This window comes from Euprymna scolopes, chromosome 5 (genome assembly GCF_053919585.1).
Source record: "Euprymna scolopes isolate OS-2025 chromosome 5, ASM5391958v1, whole genome shotgun sequence".
NCBI lineage: Eukaryota > Metazoa > Mollusca > Cephalopoda > Sepiida > Sepiolidae > Euprymna > Euprymna scolopes.
The window spans coordinates 146,193,000-146,214,163 of NC_136486.1; the positions used below are offsets into that span (position 1 = coordinate 146,193,000).

The following is a 21,164-nucleotide window of genomic DNA, read 5'->3' on the forward strand; positions in this document are numbered from 1 at the left end:
AAATTTGTTCATGTAAGTTCTGTTTGGCTTTTGGTTCATATAGTTAGCTGTTTCTGTAGCATCAGCAATATCTTATCACCTTCCTCTTTATTGCTTGCATTATTTCTATTTCCAGTAAGATTGTATAAGGACAAACATGAAAACACTACAACCCATTTCAATTAGGTTCAATGCACCTTGCACTAATAAAGAGGAAAAAAAAAAGAAGCTTAATCATATTTAGTAATGCTATTAAAAAAGAAAATGCAAAGGATGTCAATTTTTAAATTATCATCTCAGCAAACACTGGTACTTCAGCTGGTTTTTTTAGCATACAGAAACCAGTTATCAAATGTATTGCTGTGGTTAGGAAGGCAAGACAGACACAAAAAAGACAAATAAAAGAAACTAGTATTTTACCATCTTCATTGTCGGCAAGAATAATTTTTATTCCAAATTAAAATGTCTTCTTTAACAGGACAAGGAGAGAAAGGTAAAGAAAAAAGTATGGAGAATGGAGATAATTGATCACAGAGTTTCTAAACAAAAAAAAAAAAAAAAAAAAAAAAAAAAAATGAAGATCTGCTATTTAGAAGCTGGCTAAAAAAATAAATGGATGTATAGGAGTATATACAGAAAAGAAAAATGAATGATCATATTTTTTTTGTTGCTTTTTTCTTTATTTAAATAAAAAATAAAAGGGCCTTTCCTTAATTTGCTTCTTGTCTCTTTAATGTCAATAATTAAGTTTCTTTTTTATTTTTGTTTCTTCTCTCTGAAAGTAAAATATAAGAATATGATAAAAGTAAAAATTTAATTGAATAAATTCTTATCTGGAGGACTAGAAAAAAAATGCAAGGATTAAGAAAATAACTTTTTCTCTAGTTTAGGAATTTTTTTTTTTTTTAAATAAATCATAATACTCAACTTTTACTTCTGAGCTTTAATTCAAGCCAGAAATTATGCTCTAATAGACACTTTAAAATAATTTTCAAAGCACACATTAAATCAACGGCACCACCATTTTTTTTTTTTATTGTAGATAATGAATTAAAGTGACAATGCTGGTAATACAGTTTGTAAGTGATTTTAAAGCCTTGAAAATATCAATTTCAAAATAATTTTGTGCTTGTCCAAAATAAAGAAAAATCTGTATGATATATGTACTCCTGATGGAAAGAAAATATTATACACCAAATTGATCAAGTAGTTTTATTTTTTTATAAAGAAAATTATTTTCAAGCAAATTTGAGTCTCTCCAATTTCATCATGTTAAAAATGACTTTCTAAAATCTTGCAAGTTTAAATTATTTGAAGTTATTTCCCTTGTTTCCAAGATAGCATCACAATAGCGTTGCTCATATGGTCACATTTGATTTTCTTATTTAGAAATAAAACTACTTGATCAACTAACGTGATTTTTGGTATACAATATTTTCTTTCCATCACAGGTATGTACATCATACATTTTTCTTTATTATTATTATTCTTTAAATATTGGGTGAATTTTGGACAAACACTGATAATTTCTTGTATGAATTAAAGTTTAAAATCTCAAAGTCAAATATTATGTTTTGTTTTGTTCCTAAACCAAATAAAAACAGTATTTTTCAACCGGATCCTTTTTTTTGTGTGTGTGTAAATCGAGCCAACTTGTTTTCTCCTCTTTTTGTTTTAAAGCAAAAAATTAAGAATGTGTGTAAAAATGAGTAAAATTCTAATTTAATAATAAAAATCCAAATCAAGACTAGAAAAATAGGATTAAGCGAATAATCTGATTTAGTAAAGACTGAGAGGGATTAACTTGCAGATCTCTGGGAGATAAAGGATTTTTGCTGATACCCTAGTATGGAAAGAGAGAAGGGGACGAGGAGTGGAGAATATACTGAAAATTGTCGGTGGTAAGTTGTATTCATGTCAGTAGGGGGCGCTCAAGTCAACATCTAGCCAGAATAAGGCCATATTATAGCCTTTCATTCGCTCAGCATTTGAGAAAAGGAGTTTTTTTTCATTTTTTTTTTTTTTTCAAAGCTGTCACAAGACTTTGACAAAATAAAAAACACAATCTGATTTTTTTTTTTTTTGTTCTTCATTTTGTGATTTTGCGAAGTTAGGCTTGTCTATTTCTTAAAATCCACCTTTTTTAATATTTTTTTTTTTATTTAAAAAAAAAAAAAAATTGTTGTTTTGTTTTTCATTCCAGTTTTTATAGAAAACGCAAACTTTGTTGTAATTGCTGGTCGCTCACTGAACGGTGATGGAAAAACTACCGGAAAAGTCGAGCAAAATCTTTCAGAGCATTGCACACATGTTTAACATTTTCAGCACTACAAGAGAAAAAAAAAAGAAAAGAAAAAACATGTTAAAAAAATAGTAACAATTTCAGTGGTTGTTCAGAATTTCTATCAAAAAACGAAAACCCAGAAAAACCTTTACGATGTATGTAACAAAAAGATCATATTCCAAAAATCATGTAAATTGATCAAATAGTTTTATTTTTATAAAGAAAATCATTTTTAAATGATTTAAGGTGATTAATGAGAAATCTTAGACATTACAAGGTTGATTTTGCAAGTTTGAATTATTATTATCAAGATGACGATATGAGAAAGTCCCTATTCACTTACTAATAAAATTTGATTTTCTTGGTTAAAATAACTACTTTACATGATTTTTGGGGGGAGGAATCTGATATTTTTGTTTAGTCATGGACACATACATTAAATTTAAATTTTTATTTTATAATATAAAGGAAAATTATGGACAAGAAAAACATCATTAAAAAAAAAAAAAAAACTTCAACAAATCATTAAAAATCAAAACTGTAATTAAAATTATATAAAAGGAAAAAGAATAGTGAAAAATGAAATAAAAATCAGTTTTATATTGAAATAAATTCTTATAAAATATATGAGGCAAACAATGTTGCATATTAGTTTAACGTAAGTAATAAAAAGAAACGGTCACATATTGAATGAACAAGTATTTGTTGGGGACGTATCCCTACTACCTGGATTAATGAACTATTCTATGATGTCACTTCTGGGGAAGGAGAACCGGTTTACCAAGCGAATCAGAGGCAGAGAGTATGGTCGTCACGACTAGTCTAGCAGTGAGCCAAGATATTGCTCAGTTACCTCGTTTATACATTTTTATTAATACATATTTAATTGTTACTGTATCTTCCTCGTCAATTATTTATCACACCCATAATTATCATCAAAATGTGTTATTACTTTTTAAATCAATAATACAGCATAGTCTTTGAAATATTGTATATATATATATATATATATATATATCTATCTTAGGTTGAGCATTTGGGAAGTAATATACAAATTACCATTAGCGACAGTGGTCACCACTTATCAAGGCCCGGAAGCCACTCAGGGATAAGGGTTATTGCAAGTACATTACGTTAGTGTGGAGATTTAATGAAGTGTTTACTTAAGGGGGTGGCGGTTCATGAATGAATGAAATGTGTTGTTTTTATATTTATTTATTTATTTGCAGACTTTTATCCTCATCTTCAGTTGTTTTCACAACGTTTCGGCAAACTATTCCTTTTCGTCAGGTGGTTAACCACAACAAGATAGGAATGCAGAGTCTTAAATGTATCTTCAGTAATTACTGTCTTCCATAGCTGTCTCACCACGTTTTGGCTAACTAACCTTCTGGCTGGCTTTGAGTAGGATTGAAACCGCTATTTTCAGACAATGCTTACCTGAAACCATAGAAATTCAATGCCTCTATCCAAGTGCCACGGGCCCCAAAGGGTGATCAACGTTTGATTTTTTTTGTTTAATAAATTCAAGTTTTTCCTTCTTATCTGGTCTTCCATGGATAGAGGCGTTGAATCTCTACAGTTCCAGGTGACCATGGTGGGCATAGCATTGTGAAAGAGAGTAAGATTTTTTTTTTTTTTTATGTCATATAGCCTTTAAAAAGATATGATGCAATTCATTCAGACTTGTATTATCAGGTTCCATTTCCGAAACAGAAAAGTATTGGAATTTAAAAAAAAAAAAAATGGTGGGGGGCATGTGAAAGAGTAATATCTTCGTTTTTTTTTTTTTTTTTTTTTAAACAAAAATACATTCATTTCATTTCAGATACACATCCACATTTGAATTATAACAGGCATATCTGTTCCAAAAAGAACATGAATTGCATCATATCTTTTTAAATATATTAATGGCTATATGACGCTATATAAAAAAAATCTTACTCTTTTTCAAAACGCTATACCCACCACCCTTTTTGAATTTCCAACGACTTTTTCCGTTTCTGAAATGGAACAGAGACATACATTTCATTACATCGAAAATATATTTTCAAATATTTGTACTAGTGTTTTGTTTTCTTAGTTTGTCATCCAGAAGAAGTCTCGCAATAAAGATGAAACATTGATGAACACATAACTTGGTTACTTGGTTTGTTCCTTTTTTATTTATATATATATATATATATATATATATATTCATGATTGATACTCTATCTTAATAAAATCAGTATTTTATATTTTCCCCAGCAATGCCAGAGCATGAGCCTTACTAGCGTGTGTATATATAAATATATAGCTACCAGGGCGACTGGTGTTACCAGAGACAAAAATGTAACATTTTTATTAAAACTATCCCTACTTCTTTTTCTTTCCTAGTTTTCCTCTCCCTCTATCCAAGCCCCTCTTTCTCCTCTGCTCAGCCCATTCCTCTCTAGTTAGACACACACAGAAACTCTCCACTATAGAATAAATTCCTTATGAAAGGAGTCAACATTTTCTTTCCAAATTAATACAAAAAATGCCTTCTCCTGACAAAACCCGGCCCAGTTGACCTAGAGAACAAGTAAATTTTTCTAAATTTTAGATATTATTCATCCAAAACAACGCTGATCAAAAATATACCAACTTTGTAGGTTTCTGTTTGACTTTGACATTACTGGACATACAAACACAAAGGCAACTGCCCTTTATATACAAGATAGAAGAGTTTAGGTTTATTACATAAGTTTATATGTATTAATTCAAAAAGTATACATATATGAGGTGGGTTAAAAGGAATCTAACCTCGTGACTGCTTTATGAAAATCTGTGAGTTGTGAGTGTGTTGCCGTAACAGTTCCTCCACTGCTTTCCGTCGGCAAAGCTTTCAAAGTAATTTCCAACCACTGGCAAAATGTCTGGAAAGATAATAAAAATGAGATAAACAAAAAAGAAAACAGATTAAGACATGTTCAGCACTGAAAATGTTCTTTCATATTCAAACATGACAGACGAACATGTTAGTTTGTTAAATAATATAAAAACTTGTCAATCCAGCCCAAATGTGAGATACAAGAGCTGCATTAAATGATGGGTAGGTAGGTAGGTAAGTTTTTGTTTAACGGCACATCAACCCTATAGGTCATTTCATGCCATAAATGGTGAAGAGAATATTCTTCATTTGAGACTTTGGCCAGTGGTTTGCTTTATTTTCAAATAAGTTCCAAAAGTTTCATTTTTCTCAGGAAATCTAATATTTTGTAAGGTGTTTCTTTTTCAAATATTGTTTTAAGGTTTTGTTCCTTGAAATATTTCGTACGAATATTTTCATATTTTTTACATTTCATTAATATGTGTTTAATGGTTAGTGGTTGTTGGCAGATTCTGCATTGAGGGATACCTTCTGCTTTCAGAAGGTATTCATGTGTTAGTCTTGAATGACCAATTCGGATTCTGGTGAATATAGTGTCTACTTTTCGTATTGGTATTATGGTTCTCTCTTGCCCAACATTTGGGTGTATTTCTTTAAGTTTGTTGTTTAGTTGTTCGTCCCATAGTTTTTGCCATTTTGTTTTTATGTAGTAGTTTATTTTATTTTTCCTATCCGTGTATGGGATTTTTCTGTTTGAAGGCATCAGCTTTGTTGCTTCTTTAGCTAGTTTGTTGGCTTCTGTATTTCCTCTTATGCCGACATGACTCGGTATCCATGCTAGTACTATTGTTTTATTATTCTTTATTTGGTGTTGGTATGTTTCTATAATTTCCAGGATGTACGGGTGGTTTACTTTCCCTCCTTTCAATGCAATTAAGCTGGACATGGAGTCACTGAAGATAAGGAATTTGTTTTCACTAGACTCCTGGACCAGTTCAAGAGCCATTTTAATAGCCTGTAACTCTGCGGTGTATATAGAGGCACCATCTGATAATCGGATTTGCTTGTGTGCATTATGCATTTTTGCTGTTGCTCCTACTTTTCCAGTTATTTTTGAGCCATCTGTATAGATGGTTTTGTATGTGGAGTATTCATCCCTGAGTTCTAGGAATTTGTTTTGATAGGTTTGATTGCTAGTCTGTTTTTTGGCCATTTTGATAGTCATGTCAATGTATGGTTCTGTGATTGTCCATGGTGGAGTATTATGAATTGTGTAAGTTTGTATGTTTTTTGGTTCTTTGTATCCTTCTATAATAGCCTTTTTACGGCGATATCTCAAAGGTTGAGCAGCTGTAGTTCTGCTGGTATAGAAATTTTCATACATTGACGTATATACTTTTTTGTGAGCAGGATTTTCTGGTAAACTTTTAAGTTTCAATGTATATTGGAGTGAGAGTTTTTCCCATCTCAGGTGAAGGGGGAGTTCATTAGCTTCTGTGTGTAGGCTTAGAATATGTGATGTTTGGAAGGCTCCTAGGCAGAGTCTGAGTGCTTGATTTTGTATTGGTTTCAATTTTTCTAGGTATGATTTCCTTGTTGAACTATATATAATACAACCATAGTCCAGCTTTGGTCTTATGATTGCTCTATACAATAGGAGCATGGTTTTACTGTCTGCTCCCCAGTTTGTGTGGAATATTATTTTTAATATGTTTAATGCTTTCTGGCATTTTTTTTTAGTGCATCTATATGTGGCTTGAAATTGAGTTTATGGTCCAGGATCATTCCCAGGTATTTGGTTTGCTGTGCCACTGGTATTGTGTTGTTATTTATTTTCAGTTGTGGGTCATGGTGATATCCTCTCTTTTTGCAAAAGTGTATGCATACTGTTTTAGTTTTGGAGAGGATAAGCCCATTTTCATTTGTCCATTTTTCAATTTTATTAAGGCACTCCTGCAATTTCCTTTCTATTGTTTGCATGTTAGGGGATGAGTAGCTGATTGTAAAATCGTCTACAAAGAGGGCTTTGTCAATGTCTGTAGTCACTGCTTTGCTGATGTTGTTGATTTTTAGGAGGAAGAGTGCAACTGATATTATGCTTCCCTGGGGCACTCCCATCTCCTGTCCGTATACCTCAGACATCTCTCCCCTGAGGCGTACCCTAAATGAGCGACCCCTGAGAAAGTTTTGTATGAATATTGGCATCCTTCCTCTGATTCCAAGGTTATGTATGTCCCTCATAATGCCGTATTTCCATGTAGTGTCATATGCTTTTTCTAAATCAAAGAATACTGACACCACATGGTGGTTTCTAATAAGACCGTCTTTAATGTACGATTCCATTTTGACCAATTGGTCCATTGTGTTCCTTTCTTTTCTGAAACCACATTGATATTTGTCAAATATTTTATTTTTTTCTAATATCCATACGAGTCGATCGTTTATCATTCTCTCCATGGTTTTACAGATACAGCTGGTTAGAGAGATAGGGCGGTAGTTTGTTGGATTTGTGGGATCTTTATCAGGTTTTGGGATTTGTATGATCGTGGACTCTCGTCAAGCGTTAGGAAAGTAGCCTAAGAGCCAGATATTATTTAGTATATTCAGGAAAGTGTTTAATGAGGTTTCTGGTAGTTGTTTCAGAAATTGGTAGTGTATCTCGTCCGGTCCAGTAGCAGTATCTTTGCTTCTATCCAGAGCGTTTTTAAGTTCAGATATTGTGAACGGTAAATTGTATTTTTCTGTATTGTTTGAGCTGAAGTTCAGCTTTCTTTCTTCTGCTTCTTTTTTGTAGTTTTGGAATGTTAAGCTGTGGTGTTTGGGAGAGGAGTTTTTATTTAGTTGTTCAGCAAGTAGGTTTGCCATATCCTTTTTTCCAGTGCATTTTCCACCATCCGGGTTTTTTAGGTGTATAGTGGGGTGTTGGGTTTGCTTCCCATTTATCTTCCTCACCATGTCCCATACTTTCTTGCTAGGTGTTTTATTATTTAATTTAGATACATAATCTTGCCATGTTTCTCGTTTAGCTTTTTTGGTTATTTGTCGTGCTTTTGCACGAGCTTGGCGGTAGAGCTCTAAGTTTATTGAGGTTGGGTTAATCTGAATTTTTTTAGGGCTTTTTTCCTGTTCTTAATTGCTTCTTTACACTCTTTTGTGAACCATGGTTTGTGCTTGCTGTTTTTCTTTGAAGTTTTAGGGATTGTTTCTTCCGCTATTTTTATTAATCTTTGTGTAAATGTTGCTATTGGGTCAGGTTCCTGGAGTATTTCATTATTTATTTGTGTTTGGCAGAGATTTCTGAATGTGGACCAGTCAGCTCTCTTTAGTTGCCATTTTGGTACTGTTTTCTATTGTGGGTTTATTTGTTTTAATGAAAATTGGGTAGTGGTCACTACCACACTGTTCTTCATGGATATCCCAATTGAAGTCCATGTAGATAGTCGGAGAGCTGAGTGTCAGGTCTATAGCTGAGGTTGTTCCTGTAGATGGATGTAGGTAGGTGTGTTTGCCGTTGTTCAGTATACACATGTTTGGGGTTTCTAGTATGGATTCTATTATATTTCCATTATGATTTGGTTGTCTGTCTCCCCAAAGGTTGCTGTGCGCATTGAAATCCCCTAGGATTAATGATGGTGCAGGAAGCTGTTCGATTATTTGATTTATTTGAAATTTTTTTAATTTGTATTTTGGTGGAATGTAGATTGAGCAAATTGTGATAGTTTGGTGTAAGGTAGCTCTTACTGCTATGGCTTGTAGTTCTGTGTTTAAAATGAGTTTTTCATGGGGTATTGTTTTCTTTAACAAAATGGTTGTACCACCTGTTGGTCTATGGTCTATATGTGATAGGTTGATTTTGTCATATACTTCGTAGTCTCCAAGGGAGAGGTTTGAGTTTTCCTTCATTAGAGTTTCCTGTAGACATACAATATTTGGGTTGTGATCTTTAATTAATCGTTTTAATTCTTCATAGTTGGATTTCAATCCTCTACAGTTCCATTGTATGGCTGTTATATTTTGAGTTCTTTTATTTTGTTCCATTTTATTTGTCTAGGGGCGTTTTGTTTTCTACTTCCATTTCCTCCAATGTTTCTTCGTTTCCTTCTCTTGAGGTAGATTGGGATCTGGATCCTGGTCCTTCCCTAGTTCCTGCTTTATTGGGCGATGATGGTGTTGCTTTGCTTGGCTCTCCATTTCTGCTGTTAGGAGTTTGGGAACTGGAGTTTGCTCGGGACTGTGTATCCATTTTGTTTTGTTTTTTTTTTCCTTTTGTTTGGACAGTGATTGGTGTTGTGTTTTTTTTGGGGGGGGCTTGCTTCGTTTCTCCCTTCTTCGACTTCCATTTCCAGGGAGTCCATAGATTTATCTGTCATTTGAGAGTTTTGTAAAGGGTGTTTTCCTTTTGTATTTGATCTAGATCTGGATATTGAATTTGATCTAGATCTTGGTTTTGATTTTGGTATAATTTCTGGTGTTCTGAGCTCTTCCAACTTCTTAGTTTTATTATTTTTCTAACCGACATTTTTATTGGTGTTTTCATCCTCAACTTTTCTCAGTAGTTGAAATCTATTTTGAGTGTTCGTTTGTTGTGTGTTTTGTTTTTTATTTGTGGTTATTTCTTTACTTTTTGGTTGGGGTTTTATTTGTGAGTTTATAGTTGTGTTTTGGTTTATTGTTGAAGTATTGTTTATTGTATTACATTGAATGGTCATTATTTTTTTAAATTCTTCAAGTAAACTTTTTGTTTCATTTAAGAGCTTTGTGATAATGTCAACATTGCTATTGGAGTTTGATGCTATTGAATGTTGGTTTGAGTTATTGAAGTACTGTATATTTTTTTTTGTTATATCTGCGTAGTTGGAGCTTTCTATGATTTTCCTAGCTTCGTTAAATGAAATGTTATTTGTGTACTTTGTTTTGAGTATTGCTCTTTCTTTTTTCCAGATTGGGCAGGTTTTTGAGTTTGCGTAGTGGTTTTCCTGGCAGTTTGCACATTTAGGTTTTTTTTGCAATCCTCGTGGAAGTCTTTTTCGCCACATCTTATGCATGTTGGTGACCGTGAACATCGGTCGCGATGGTGTCCATATTTTTGGCAGTTATGGCATCTTAGGGGGTTTGGGATGTATGGCTCAGTGTTGACTGTTAGGTAACCAATTTTGATTTTTTGTGGGATTATTGGTGTGTTGAATGTCAGAATGTATGTGTTGGTGAGTATAGTTTCGGAATTTTTCCTTATTTGGATTCTTTGTACATCTGTGACGTTTTGGGATCTAAGGTTGTCTTTTATTTCATCTATGGTACATAATGCAAGTTCAGAGGTCTTGATGACACCTTTACTTGAATTTAGTATCTTGTGAGGATAAACTTTAATGGTTTTGTTGTCAAAAGTTTTCCATTTTAGCAGTTCCTCAGCTTGCTTTTTATTCTTTATTTGTGTTAATATTGTGCCATTATTTAGTTTTTTAACCGGTATAGGTTTAATACTTTGTGAGAGTATTTTTTCGATTTTAAATGGAGAAGTTTTGGTTATGGGTTGTTCACTGGTTGATTCCAATACTAGAAATGTTGGGAAATTCTCATTTCTTAATATTGGTTCATTTTCAGAGTCTGAGTTTGAAGAATCTGATACTAGATCTCGTATTCTTTTTTTTTTTTGAGGCTTGTTTGTATTCATAGATGGATTTCTTTTTTTTCATTTTTCCTGCTCCCCACCCGCCTCGGAGTCCTATTTGGGAAGTGTTGGGGGGGGGGGGGGATACCCTTTCGCCCCCAACCCAACAGGGATACAGGAAAAGTATACACTCCCTGCTGGTGGATCTAAGCATCTGTGGTTCTTCAATTTTTCTGAAGGCCTCGTTTTCAGGAAAAAATTCAGATTTACAGCCATCTTTTCTCCATTATCCAGCACGTTGTTTGACCCTACAGCCACCGCTTGCTAAATCAGTTTGTATAATGTGGGGAGTGTGGGCGTATTTTCTTGTTGTGTTTGTCTGATTTAGGGCTTGACGTGACCAGCCGATTGATCGGAGCGGACCTCTCCGACCGCCCGTCTAGCCAAGGTAAGGACCAAAGTGACGTGTTGGGAAGGAGAGGAACTCATATCTATCCTCTACAACCCTCAACCACCAGGATTCCGTTCCAAGGTGTCACGGGTCGCCACCCACGGCAAACAGGTGGCCCCATTGAGGGACTTTTACTCTCTGCAGGGGGGCAGACGGTGTATTCTGATGCCCCACCGACAGGGCGAAGGACCGGGAGTAAGGTAGGAAAAAATAAAATAAAAAGGGGAGGGAGATAGGCTGTTGTTTTTGTTTTTGGTTTTGCAGAACATAATTAAGTTTTACAAAAAGGATCAGAAAACTAAATGATTGGAGAAATGCGTAACTTGGTGTGGTTCCTGTATATAGAAAAACTAATAACTGTACCATGTTTTGTTGCTCTACTGCTATGAGAAACGGGTCAGGGGCATTACTTATTGAATGTCCCTCATATATATTCAGGGCTCTTATCAAAGTTGACACCAATCTTTTTTTTTTTTTCCTTAATTCAGATTTATTCAAACAAACTTAAAATTTAGATGCAAAAACATATGAAATAAAATTAAAATAAAATTGAAATAAAATTTTAAAAAATAAAAATTAAAAAACGTATGAAAAAAATTTAAAAAAACGTATGAAAAAATAAAATTAAAATAAAATTTTAAAAAATTAAAATTAAAAAAACGTATGAAAAAAATTAAAATTAAAAGACGTATGAAATAAATTTAAAATAAAAAAAAAAAAAATTAAAATAAAATAAAATTAAAATAAAATTTCTGAATGTTTACATACTTCAGCTGTAAATGTGTGTAAAGAGAAATGTCTGTCCTTTCTTCTATCATGACAAAAACACCAATACTTATTTTAACTCATTCTTCAACATTATTATTATTTACAACTTTGTAATATAGAGACTAAAATTAACATTCATAACAGAAAAAATAGATAATTTTGAATTAAAAAAAAACTGTCTTTGAAGCCATGTCAAGATGCAAATATTTCATTAAAAATCATTTGATTTTTTTTAACTTGAATTTTTTCTTATTAATTCCAGATAATTAAAGTATGTGCCAATCAGCGAAGGAAGGAGTTATTTCTTTTCATAAATAAAATGTCTATGGCTCGTGTGTTGTTATATCGAGACTATGTGCAGATGATGTTGCAGACTGTAGTGTGGATAAAATTTCTTTACTTTGCACATTTTTTTTTTAAGTTTGTGGTGACTAATGTAATGATTGGTAATCCTAATTAGAAAAAAAGTTAAAAATGCTTAAATGCATCAGTTTTAAAGAAATGCATTAGCATAACTGCATATTTTTGCTAGTGTATGAGAAATAAACATACAAGGAAGAGAAGGTAATAGTCTAATAACAAAACAGATACTACACTACCAACCCATAAAAGGAAGAGGTAATGTTTGGGAGGATGGTATCAAAAGAATAGATACTGACCTCCCTCCTAAAAGGGAGGTAATGCCAAAAAGGATAGGACAAAAAGTATACAATACTGCCCCCTATCACCAAAAAACAGAGAAGGTAATACATAATGAATAATGAGAAAATGAAATAACAAAACAGATACTACACTACCAACCTCCCCAAACTGAACATTAAAAGATAGGGTAGTTGGTACTTGTTTAGTTTTAATCAAAACATTAAAAATTGAAAAGATTTAAAAAAAATTATATTGTATGTACCTATTAATGAATTAAGTTCTCATAAAAAATTTCACTTAGTTTGATCAAGTAGTTTCTTGTTTTTTTTTTTTTTACAGAGGAAAATCAAATTTTAATGAGATCGATCGTATCCTGCCATCTTGCCTATTTCGCAATGAGAGAAGGCCCGCCAGGGGAGATAACACCGTCACCACTTAAAGTTTGTCAAAATTTGACGAGATTATTTTGAAATATGGACAGAAAAAATACCTAAATATTTTAGTTTTTTTCACTTATTTTACAGAGTTTCTCTTTTCTTTTTTTAATCCCCTTTTCATTTTGTCCTTTGTTAATCCCTTTTTCGTTTAAAGGCAACCCCTTTTCATCTGCAAAATAAGCAAGATAGAGGGATACAACTGATTTCATTAAAATTTGATTTTCCTTTAAGAAAAAAAAAAAAAAAAAAAAAAAAAAAAAAACGGAAATTTTTTTATGAGAAATTAATTTCATAACGGGTACGTACAATATATATATATTTCAATATTTTCACATTTTTTAATGTCTTAATTAAACTAAGCAAGTAACATAGTTTTAGCTTCAAACAAATACCAAATCTTCATTATTAATAGATTTTTTATTTTTCTTCAGACTTTTAGACTCTTGGCTAAGTCTGAATGCGAGAAGTTCTATTATAATTTAGTTGAAAAAAACAAAAAAAAAACAAAAAAAAAACAAATAAAGCCTAGAACAAATAGAAACTAAACAGTAAAAATATGAAAAAAAGAAAAGAGTAATAAGCTAAAAGATAAAATTAAAAAAAATAAAAATAAAACAAATGTTTAAAAATTTGTTTTTCATAAAATTTTGTTTACATTGTTATGATTATTCATGGAAATGAACTGATGTATTGACAAATAGGAAAGAAATGGACTTTTTCACTTCTAGTACTCACACAACAATAATAACATCCGATGGAAACAATTATAATCATCTGTTTTGTTATGGATACTTACAGGTCGATCTAATAACATCAGTTCATAGATGACATCAGCCACATCAGATACCATGTATGTAGGTAAACAGAAAACAGCTGTGTTTAATAGGGAATGCACCAACGTTTGGCCATGGTCACGCAGCAGCTCTTCAATTAATGAACGTCTTACTTCAAAATCATCTTTGTGCTGTAACAATAATCAACATTTGAATTAATGATCAATAAAATACAAAAGAAAACAAGAATGAGTTAGGATTATTCAGATTGGCTTGTTATGTTCACATCCTCCAATCTCAGACTTATTCAGGTGCATCTTTTCAAGCTTAGGAACGTTCCAGTTGAAAATGGGAATCTTTATTTCAAACTTGAGAACATGAACAGAATTTCAAACAATGTATCTAAGTTATTATTTTAGTAAGGACGGGGTGATAATGTGGTTTAAAATTATGAAAAATGATTGTTGAAATTAGCAATAAATACATATTCAAGGATTATGAAAAGTGTTGAAATGTGAGTTAATTGATTGCTGTGTTTGTAATGAAATAATAAGCCCAGGCAATATATCAAAGTTATTATTTTAGTAAGGGGTGGGTGGGTGATAATGTGGGTTAAAATTATGAAAAATGATTGTCGAAATTAGTAATATATCCATGAATTATGAAAAATGATGAAATGTGAGTTAATGTGTTTGTAATGAAATAATCAGCCCAGGCAATATATCAAAGTTATTATTTTAGTGGGGTGGGAGGATACAGTTTTAAGAAAAGAGGTTACAATAATTATTTGTAACTTGGCCTTCGGGACAAGATCAAAGTGTAGTATCTGTTCTTCAGATGCTGCACTTCTATTTCTTGTTCTCTTTCGGTGGAGGAGAAATCCTTCATGACTGAGACAATTTTTATTTTTGTACCTTTTCTCCACGTTAAAAAACAACCCTGGTGTCTAACTCTGTCCCGTGGGGAGGCAGAGTAAATAGGTACAATAATATGATGGAGTCTTCATTTATGCTGAACACCCACAGAATGCCCAACAGCAATATATTACACATGAAAGATGCCGCTGTGGAATTTCCACAGGTCCCACTAGTTATTATTATAACTTGTACGTTCAACAGGTTTGGCTGTTTTGTTTTATGGCATATCAACCCTGTTCAGGCTACTTAATATCAAAACCAGTAATTTTGTTTAAAAAAAAAAAAAAAAAAAAAAAAGAGAAAGTTTTTTATGCTTCAAGTTGGTTATATCTTTCAATATTTATTTGTGGGATTTAGTTTGGGTGTTTTGTTTTCCAGCATATTTTTTTAGGGTTCATGCATGTTCGCAAAATTTTTTCATCCCTCATGTTCTTTATGTCTCCAAATATTTATTCATGATGTTTAGTTTGGTTGTTTTGTAGAAAAACAAATAGTTTTTTGTTTTGTGAAGAGAAAGAAATAAAACAAGAGCATTTTAGGTTAAGAAGCCAGTATCTTCAGACAGCTTAATTTGGTAATACCAGAACTTTCAACAGGCGATACTTAACATACATTTACATTTCTATGTAGACATGACTGACAAAATAATATACTGAAACGCATAAAGGATTCAGTCTGAATTTTGTCCAGGTTTCAAAGTTCGACTCAAAGTTCCCAAATTCAAAAAGATGCACTTGAAAGTTAGAGATTACATCAAATGAAACATTGCGGACATAATCAATACAATCGTCATCTCAAGAACTTTGAAATATAAGATTAAAAAAAAAAAAAAATTTTTTAAATTAAAAAAAAAAACTCACATCTTGTGCAGTGGCACAATTAATTAAATCTTCTAGAAACTTCATAACGGAAGCATTTGCATCACGGTGATCAAGCGAACAGGCAGCAATTGCACAGCAAAGAATTGGTTTTGCCATCTGACATTGTAAAAATGCCACTGGCGCTCGTTGGACAAATCTAGAAAAAAAAAAAAGTGTATTTAAATTAATTTTGAAGATTTTTTTTTTTTTAATTTGTGCTTTTATAAATACAGTACCTGAAAAACATACAAATATAAAGAACCTATACATAGTTGAATAAGCTAATATTTAACATTCTGATCCATTGTGAAGAAGGTGAAATATTGAGTGTCCAAAGTTTACTAAAACTAAAAAAAAAATAGACACACACAAAGGTATTTGGAAAATCAATACCACATCTTCAGGATTATATTCTACATGAGTAGCAATACATATGGATGATAAAATGCTTTGGATAATCACAGATTTCAAGGGGCTTCTACTATAATAAGTCCTCAAAATACCACCGTTTTATTCAGAAATGAATACACTTTCAAATGAATTAATAAATAATAATGTACACAATATATTTTAAGAGTTTTAAGAAAATAAAGTGATAAAAATGTTAACTGCGTTTTCAGTAAGGTTTTGTAATGGCTACCTGATTTGTAAATGCTAGTACTGCATTTGTATTAAGAATTTTGTCATGAAATTCGGAAACTAACAAGAAGCTAACTTTTAATAATTTGGGGTGCCCAAAATACTTTTAACCACTCATGTTTTTTGTCGTATCAAAAAAAAGAAAAAAAAAAAAAAGGCTTCCCCATGATGAGGATTGAAAATTTGGAAAACTGTCTTCAGACACCCACTGTTAAATAAAACAATCTCTTTTTTATCCATTAAAAGTATAACTGTATGTTGTTTTCTCTTGTGATAGATAGCAATTTAAAATCATGATACACAGAAAAAAAATCGTTTTGCGTTTGAGTGTAGACTGTCCTGTAGTATTATTAGTAATAGCATCATAATCAGCAGTGATAGCACTACTGTAAACAACAAATCTTTTTTTTGTTGTTGTTGTTGATTTTTTATTCCAGATCAACTTTTTTTTTTAATTGAAAATCTAATAAAAAAAAATTTTCTTACATGTTTAGTTAGAGCTATTTTGTTATCAACCACATAAATTGACCACTCGTCAAATTTTAAAAATATTTTGTTTTGCTTTGAACAACCGAAAACGTGAAATGATTTTTTTTGATTCACATGTACGAGTGATATATTTTTAAAATTTTTGTCTTTTTTACAATGTTTTCAGTGGATTATTATTGAATAATGGAAATTAAATCTACCTGATTATAAAAAAAAATGCATAATCGATATTTAAATATTTGTAGGAGGTCCTCAGTTTCTAGTAAAGTTAAATAAAAACGGCAAAAAAAAAGACGTAATTAAAAATAAAAATTAAATTCATTCAAAATTTGTGAACAATTTGTCAGCAAAAGTTTTTTTTTTTTATATTTAAATAGGTAGGCAAAAAAATACTTGATATTTTTCCAAATGTCACATTTTCTGTTAGAATGACGTCACTTGTTTTAAATAACATTTATTTGTGTCTGTTTGTCATAATTCTTGTAAAGTTTCACAATAGGTGTCAAACACCCTCTTAACAAATAAAAAAAAACTTAATCCTACCTCTAACCCTAAGTATGAGTGGCAATCCTCCTCCTTTAGTCCTAACAATAATGCTAAATTCGGGTGGTAAGCTCTCCAAACAAAATTCCTTGGTAAGCTACATATAAGCATAAAAAAACCCAGATCTTTCCTCAAAGAAAAGTACACAGGGTTTATCTCCCATAAAAAATAAATTGGTCAACTATCCTAAAATGTTAGAATGATCTCGAAATGGTGAATTATTTTATATTAAATTTATGTGAAACCAATCCCCACACTAAATTCTTAAATTGTTTTTGTTTTGTTTCTATCAAGTCTCCAGGATGTTCACACAATTTCCCTTAACCCTATCATTAACCTAAAGTCAGAGAGGCAACCTCTCCACCCTTCCATAATTGCACAAAGACGCTCTTAAAATCACATAATTGCCTAAAAAATATAACAAAAAAAAAAAACGCTTAGGATTTATTAACCATAGAAAAAAAAAAATGGGGGTTAAGTACTCTAAAACGCTGGAATTGCTCAAAATAGGCAATCATTTTACATCAGATTCTAAAATAATTTTTGTTTATCTTTGATTTAAGTTTTTCAAGATGTTTACATGTAATTGTCTACAAAGGTAGAATCACATATTTTGGAGCAGTGGTCAGATGGGGGTTGGAGAGAACGGAAGGTATTAATCTATATATATAAAAGGCAAAATGTGTGTGACCATTTCGTGTATGTCTCACAAAGGCTTTTCTCGCACATGCTCCCGGGGGGGGGGTGTTACTACTGCTTAGAACTGTTTATACAGGTCCTATATAATAATATGTAGGATTTGAGAACACATGTAGCGTCTAGATTTATTTACGTTTATTTTTACAAAATGATTGCTATTTTGGCTTCTCGCGTGTTGATTGGTTGGTTGTTTTGTTTTGTTTTACGGCATATCAACCCTTTTCAGGTTATTTAATGCCGAATCTGGTGATTTTGAAGAACGATTTTTTTAATATAGTATATTTGTTTTTTAAGTCGTATTCTATTTAACCCATAGTTGGGACCCTAACAGGTGCTACCACTCCGGGTCAGAGTGGACCTGGGAGCAATGGCAATTAAAGGGTGGCTCCACACTCCCTAAGGCCAAGGCTTGCAAGCTGGGCCCTCACCATCGGATATAGTTTAAGGTCATATCCAGGACCCGTGAGGATTGGGCTTTTTAGTATAAATAAAGTGAAACTAAACTTAAACGGACGTATTCTCGGCATTGCGCCGGGAAAAACGTCCAGAAGCAATCAGCTTTGATCAATCAGACAGTTGCTATTCAATCTGGACAATTGGGAGCTGCTTTCCCCTCCCCAACATCTGTTGGGGGAAAAACAGTCAAATTTGGGTAAACAAACCTAAACGCTGCATGACTTCTATTTGACCTTCTTAATTAGGTCAAATGGAAGCAGCAGAGTTAACTTTTATTGTGCACGCCTGTTTTCATAGTTAAATAAATAAATTCAAACCTGTGTATGCTGTATGTCGCGGTGGCCTAATGGTTAACGTCGCCTGTTTTTTTTTTTTTCAAACATTAATTTCCCACTCAAGGGTACTGGTTCGATTCTCATACTCACCTACCAAAACATTTTTTATTATTATTTACCCCCCCCCGTTTTGATTTACCTCAAAACACCCGGACATCGCCGGGTACCCCCGCTAGTCTATAATAATACCAAAGAAATATTGCAATATATTCATTTTTAAACAGTCCTAGATTTAGATTTCAGTTATTTGTACATAAAATACATTAAAATTCAGCTTTGAGTTCTCTAACTTCTTTTCTGTTAATGGACGCATGGCATTTTTAAGGAATTACAGCATATTTATGTGCATTTACTGCAAATTATTTGAAAACCATTAATTTCTGGAGATTTTCAGTCATCATCATATCTTGTCGCTCCATCTCTTCAACCAGCGGTGTGCGGTTTCATTACCAACACTGAGGTCTTCGTCCGTGCAGTTGGGCCCCAGTGGGCAAGATGTTAAAATGTGCTCGATGGTCTGAACTTGAACACCACAGGGGCATTCAGCAGTTGTAGAGTAACCCCACATGAGGAGGTTGTCGCCAGTTTTTGCAACTTTTGCCCTTGCCCTATTCAGAGTGACCCACTCCGAACGGGACAGGTGTGTGCCAGGTGGTAAGGTTTCACTGGGCTCTGGCAGTGCTATATTTGTAGACTGAGGGTCTACCTCTCTCCACATCTGCAGCCGGTAAGAGGATGTAGGAGTGTCCGGTAGTTCCTCCACTGTGGCAAAGCTTCGCCGGGACACAAGTCGTCTAGCCACCTCAGTAGCCATAGAGAGGGTGTCTGGGGTCTTTGAGTTGTTTAGTACGCTCAACTCTTGCAATTATATCCTGGCGGACTTTAGGTGGTGGTATGCCACTTAATCGGTATAGGGCTGGTAGAGGTGTGCTTTTTAAGTTTCCGGTTATGATCTGGCAAGCTTTGTGGAGATCTGCGTCAATGCAGTGAGCATGGGCTGAGCGAGATCATACTGCAGCGCCATATTCAGCCGTGGAGTAACATAGGGCTAATGATGTTGTCATTAGCGTGTGTGGTTCTGCTCCCCAACTCGAGTTAGCCAGTATGTTGACTAAGTTAATTCGAGGCGCGATCTTCTTTCGGAGCTTGTCTATGTGTGCCTTGAAGGAGAGAGTTCGGTCCAGTGTGATGCCAAGGTAGACTGGATATGGTTCATTTACTAGCTCCTTACCTTCCCATTGGATCTTCAGCTTCCTGTTGGCTATGTGGTTGTTAAGGTGGAAACTACAAGCTTTTGTTTTCCCAGGATTGGGATTGAGGAACCATTTCTTATAGTAGGAGGCTAGGGTTTTTAAGGCATTGGAGATTCTTTTCTCAATTGCTTCAAAGCTCTTGTCTTGTGTCGCAAGACACGTGTCATCCGCATAGATGAATCTACGGATGTCTGTAAATTCTGATAGGTCATTTGTATAGATGTTAAACAAAGTCGGCGCCAAGACAAAACCCTGGGGCAGACCATTCTTCTGTGACCTCCACCGACTCTGCCTACCATCCATTTCGACAAAGAATCTTCGATTCCGGAGAAGATGGAAACCATTTTTCTGTTCTTCAAGGTCTGGCCAACTTTCAGCAGAAGTGCTTGGTGGTTGATGGTGTCATAGGCTGCTGTGAGGTCGATAAATACAGCCCGTGATTTTTTTTCTTTCATACCCATCCTCTATGTACTGAGTCAAGTTCAGAACCTGACCAACACATGAACGCCCCTCCCTGAACCCAGACTGGTCGTCCGTAAGCTGGTCTTCAACTATTGGTGATATCCTGGCTAGAATGAGGCGTTCATACAACTTGTACAGTATACACAACAAGGATATAGGGCGATAGCTAGATGGTAGTTGGGGATCTTTCCCTGGTTTAAGAAGAGCTATAACTTTTGCCCATCGCCAGATCTTGAGAATGTTGTATCCAGCAGCACAGGAGTTGAACAATGATAGGATCCATTCACGAGATCTTGGCCCAAAATTCTGGATCATCTCTGTTGAAATGTCATCGAGTCCTGATGCCTTTCTAGACTTGAGATGTTTAATTCCAGTCTTCAATTCCTCCTCAGTAAATGGGGGGAACATGTCATCAGACTCTTTGTGGACTTCGCCCATCTTCTCTTTCATCTGTTTAACGTAACCTCGTTCTCTGTGCAGTGGTTTCCCATTTATAACTAGTTGGTGAGCAACTTGGTTTGGTGAGACTGCTGCTGCTGTAGTGTCCGTTTTTTTATCGCTGTTTAGCTTCTTTATTGTTTTCCATGCATTTATGCTATTGTGGGTCATGTCCAGATCTGCAACGGTCTCCATCTATCGCTCCTTACGGGCTGCAGATAGAGAGGCCAACAGTTTGTTGCCCAGCTCAGTGGTAAGTTCTTCGAATGGGTTTCTGTTA

At 33.6% G+C, this 21,164-nt stretch overlaps 1 protein-coding gene across 2 annotated transcripts in view; it reads right to left on the reverse strand.

Moving 5' to 3' along the window:
- Positions 1–393: 393 nt before the first annotated feature.
- The window catches only part of LOC145277006 (transportin-3-like), a 188,680-nt gene continuing 167,909 nt past the window's right edge, over positions 394–21,164 (reverse strand). For both annotated transcript variants that reach the window (XM_080128603.1, XM_080128602.1), the window contains exons 24-27: positions 15,571–15,727; positions 13,817–13,984; positions 5,048–5,160; positions 394–2,306 (exon numbers count right to left, since the gene is read on the reverse strand). In XM_080128603.1, the coding sequence (XP_079984729.1) occupies positions 2,246–2,306; positions 5,048–5,160; positions 13,817–13,984; positions 15,571–15,727 (499 nt within the window). In that variant the 3' untranslated portion in view covers positions 394–2,245. The remainder of the gene's footprint in view (positions 2,307–5,047; positions 5,161–13,816; positions 13,985–15,570; positions 15,728–21,164) is intronic.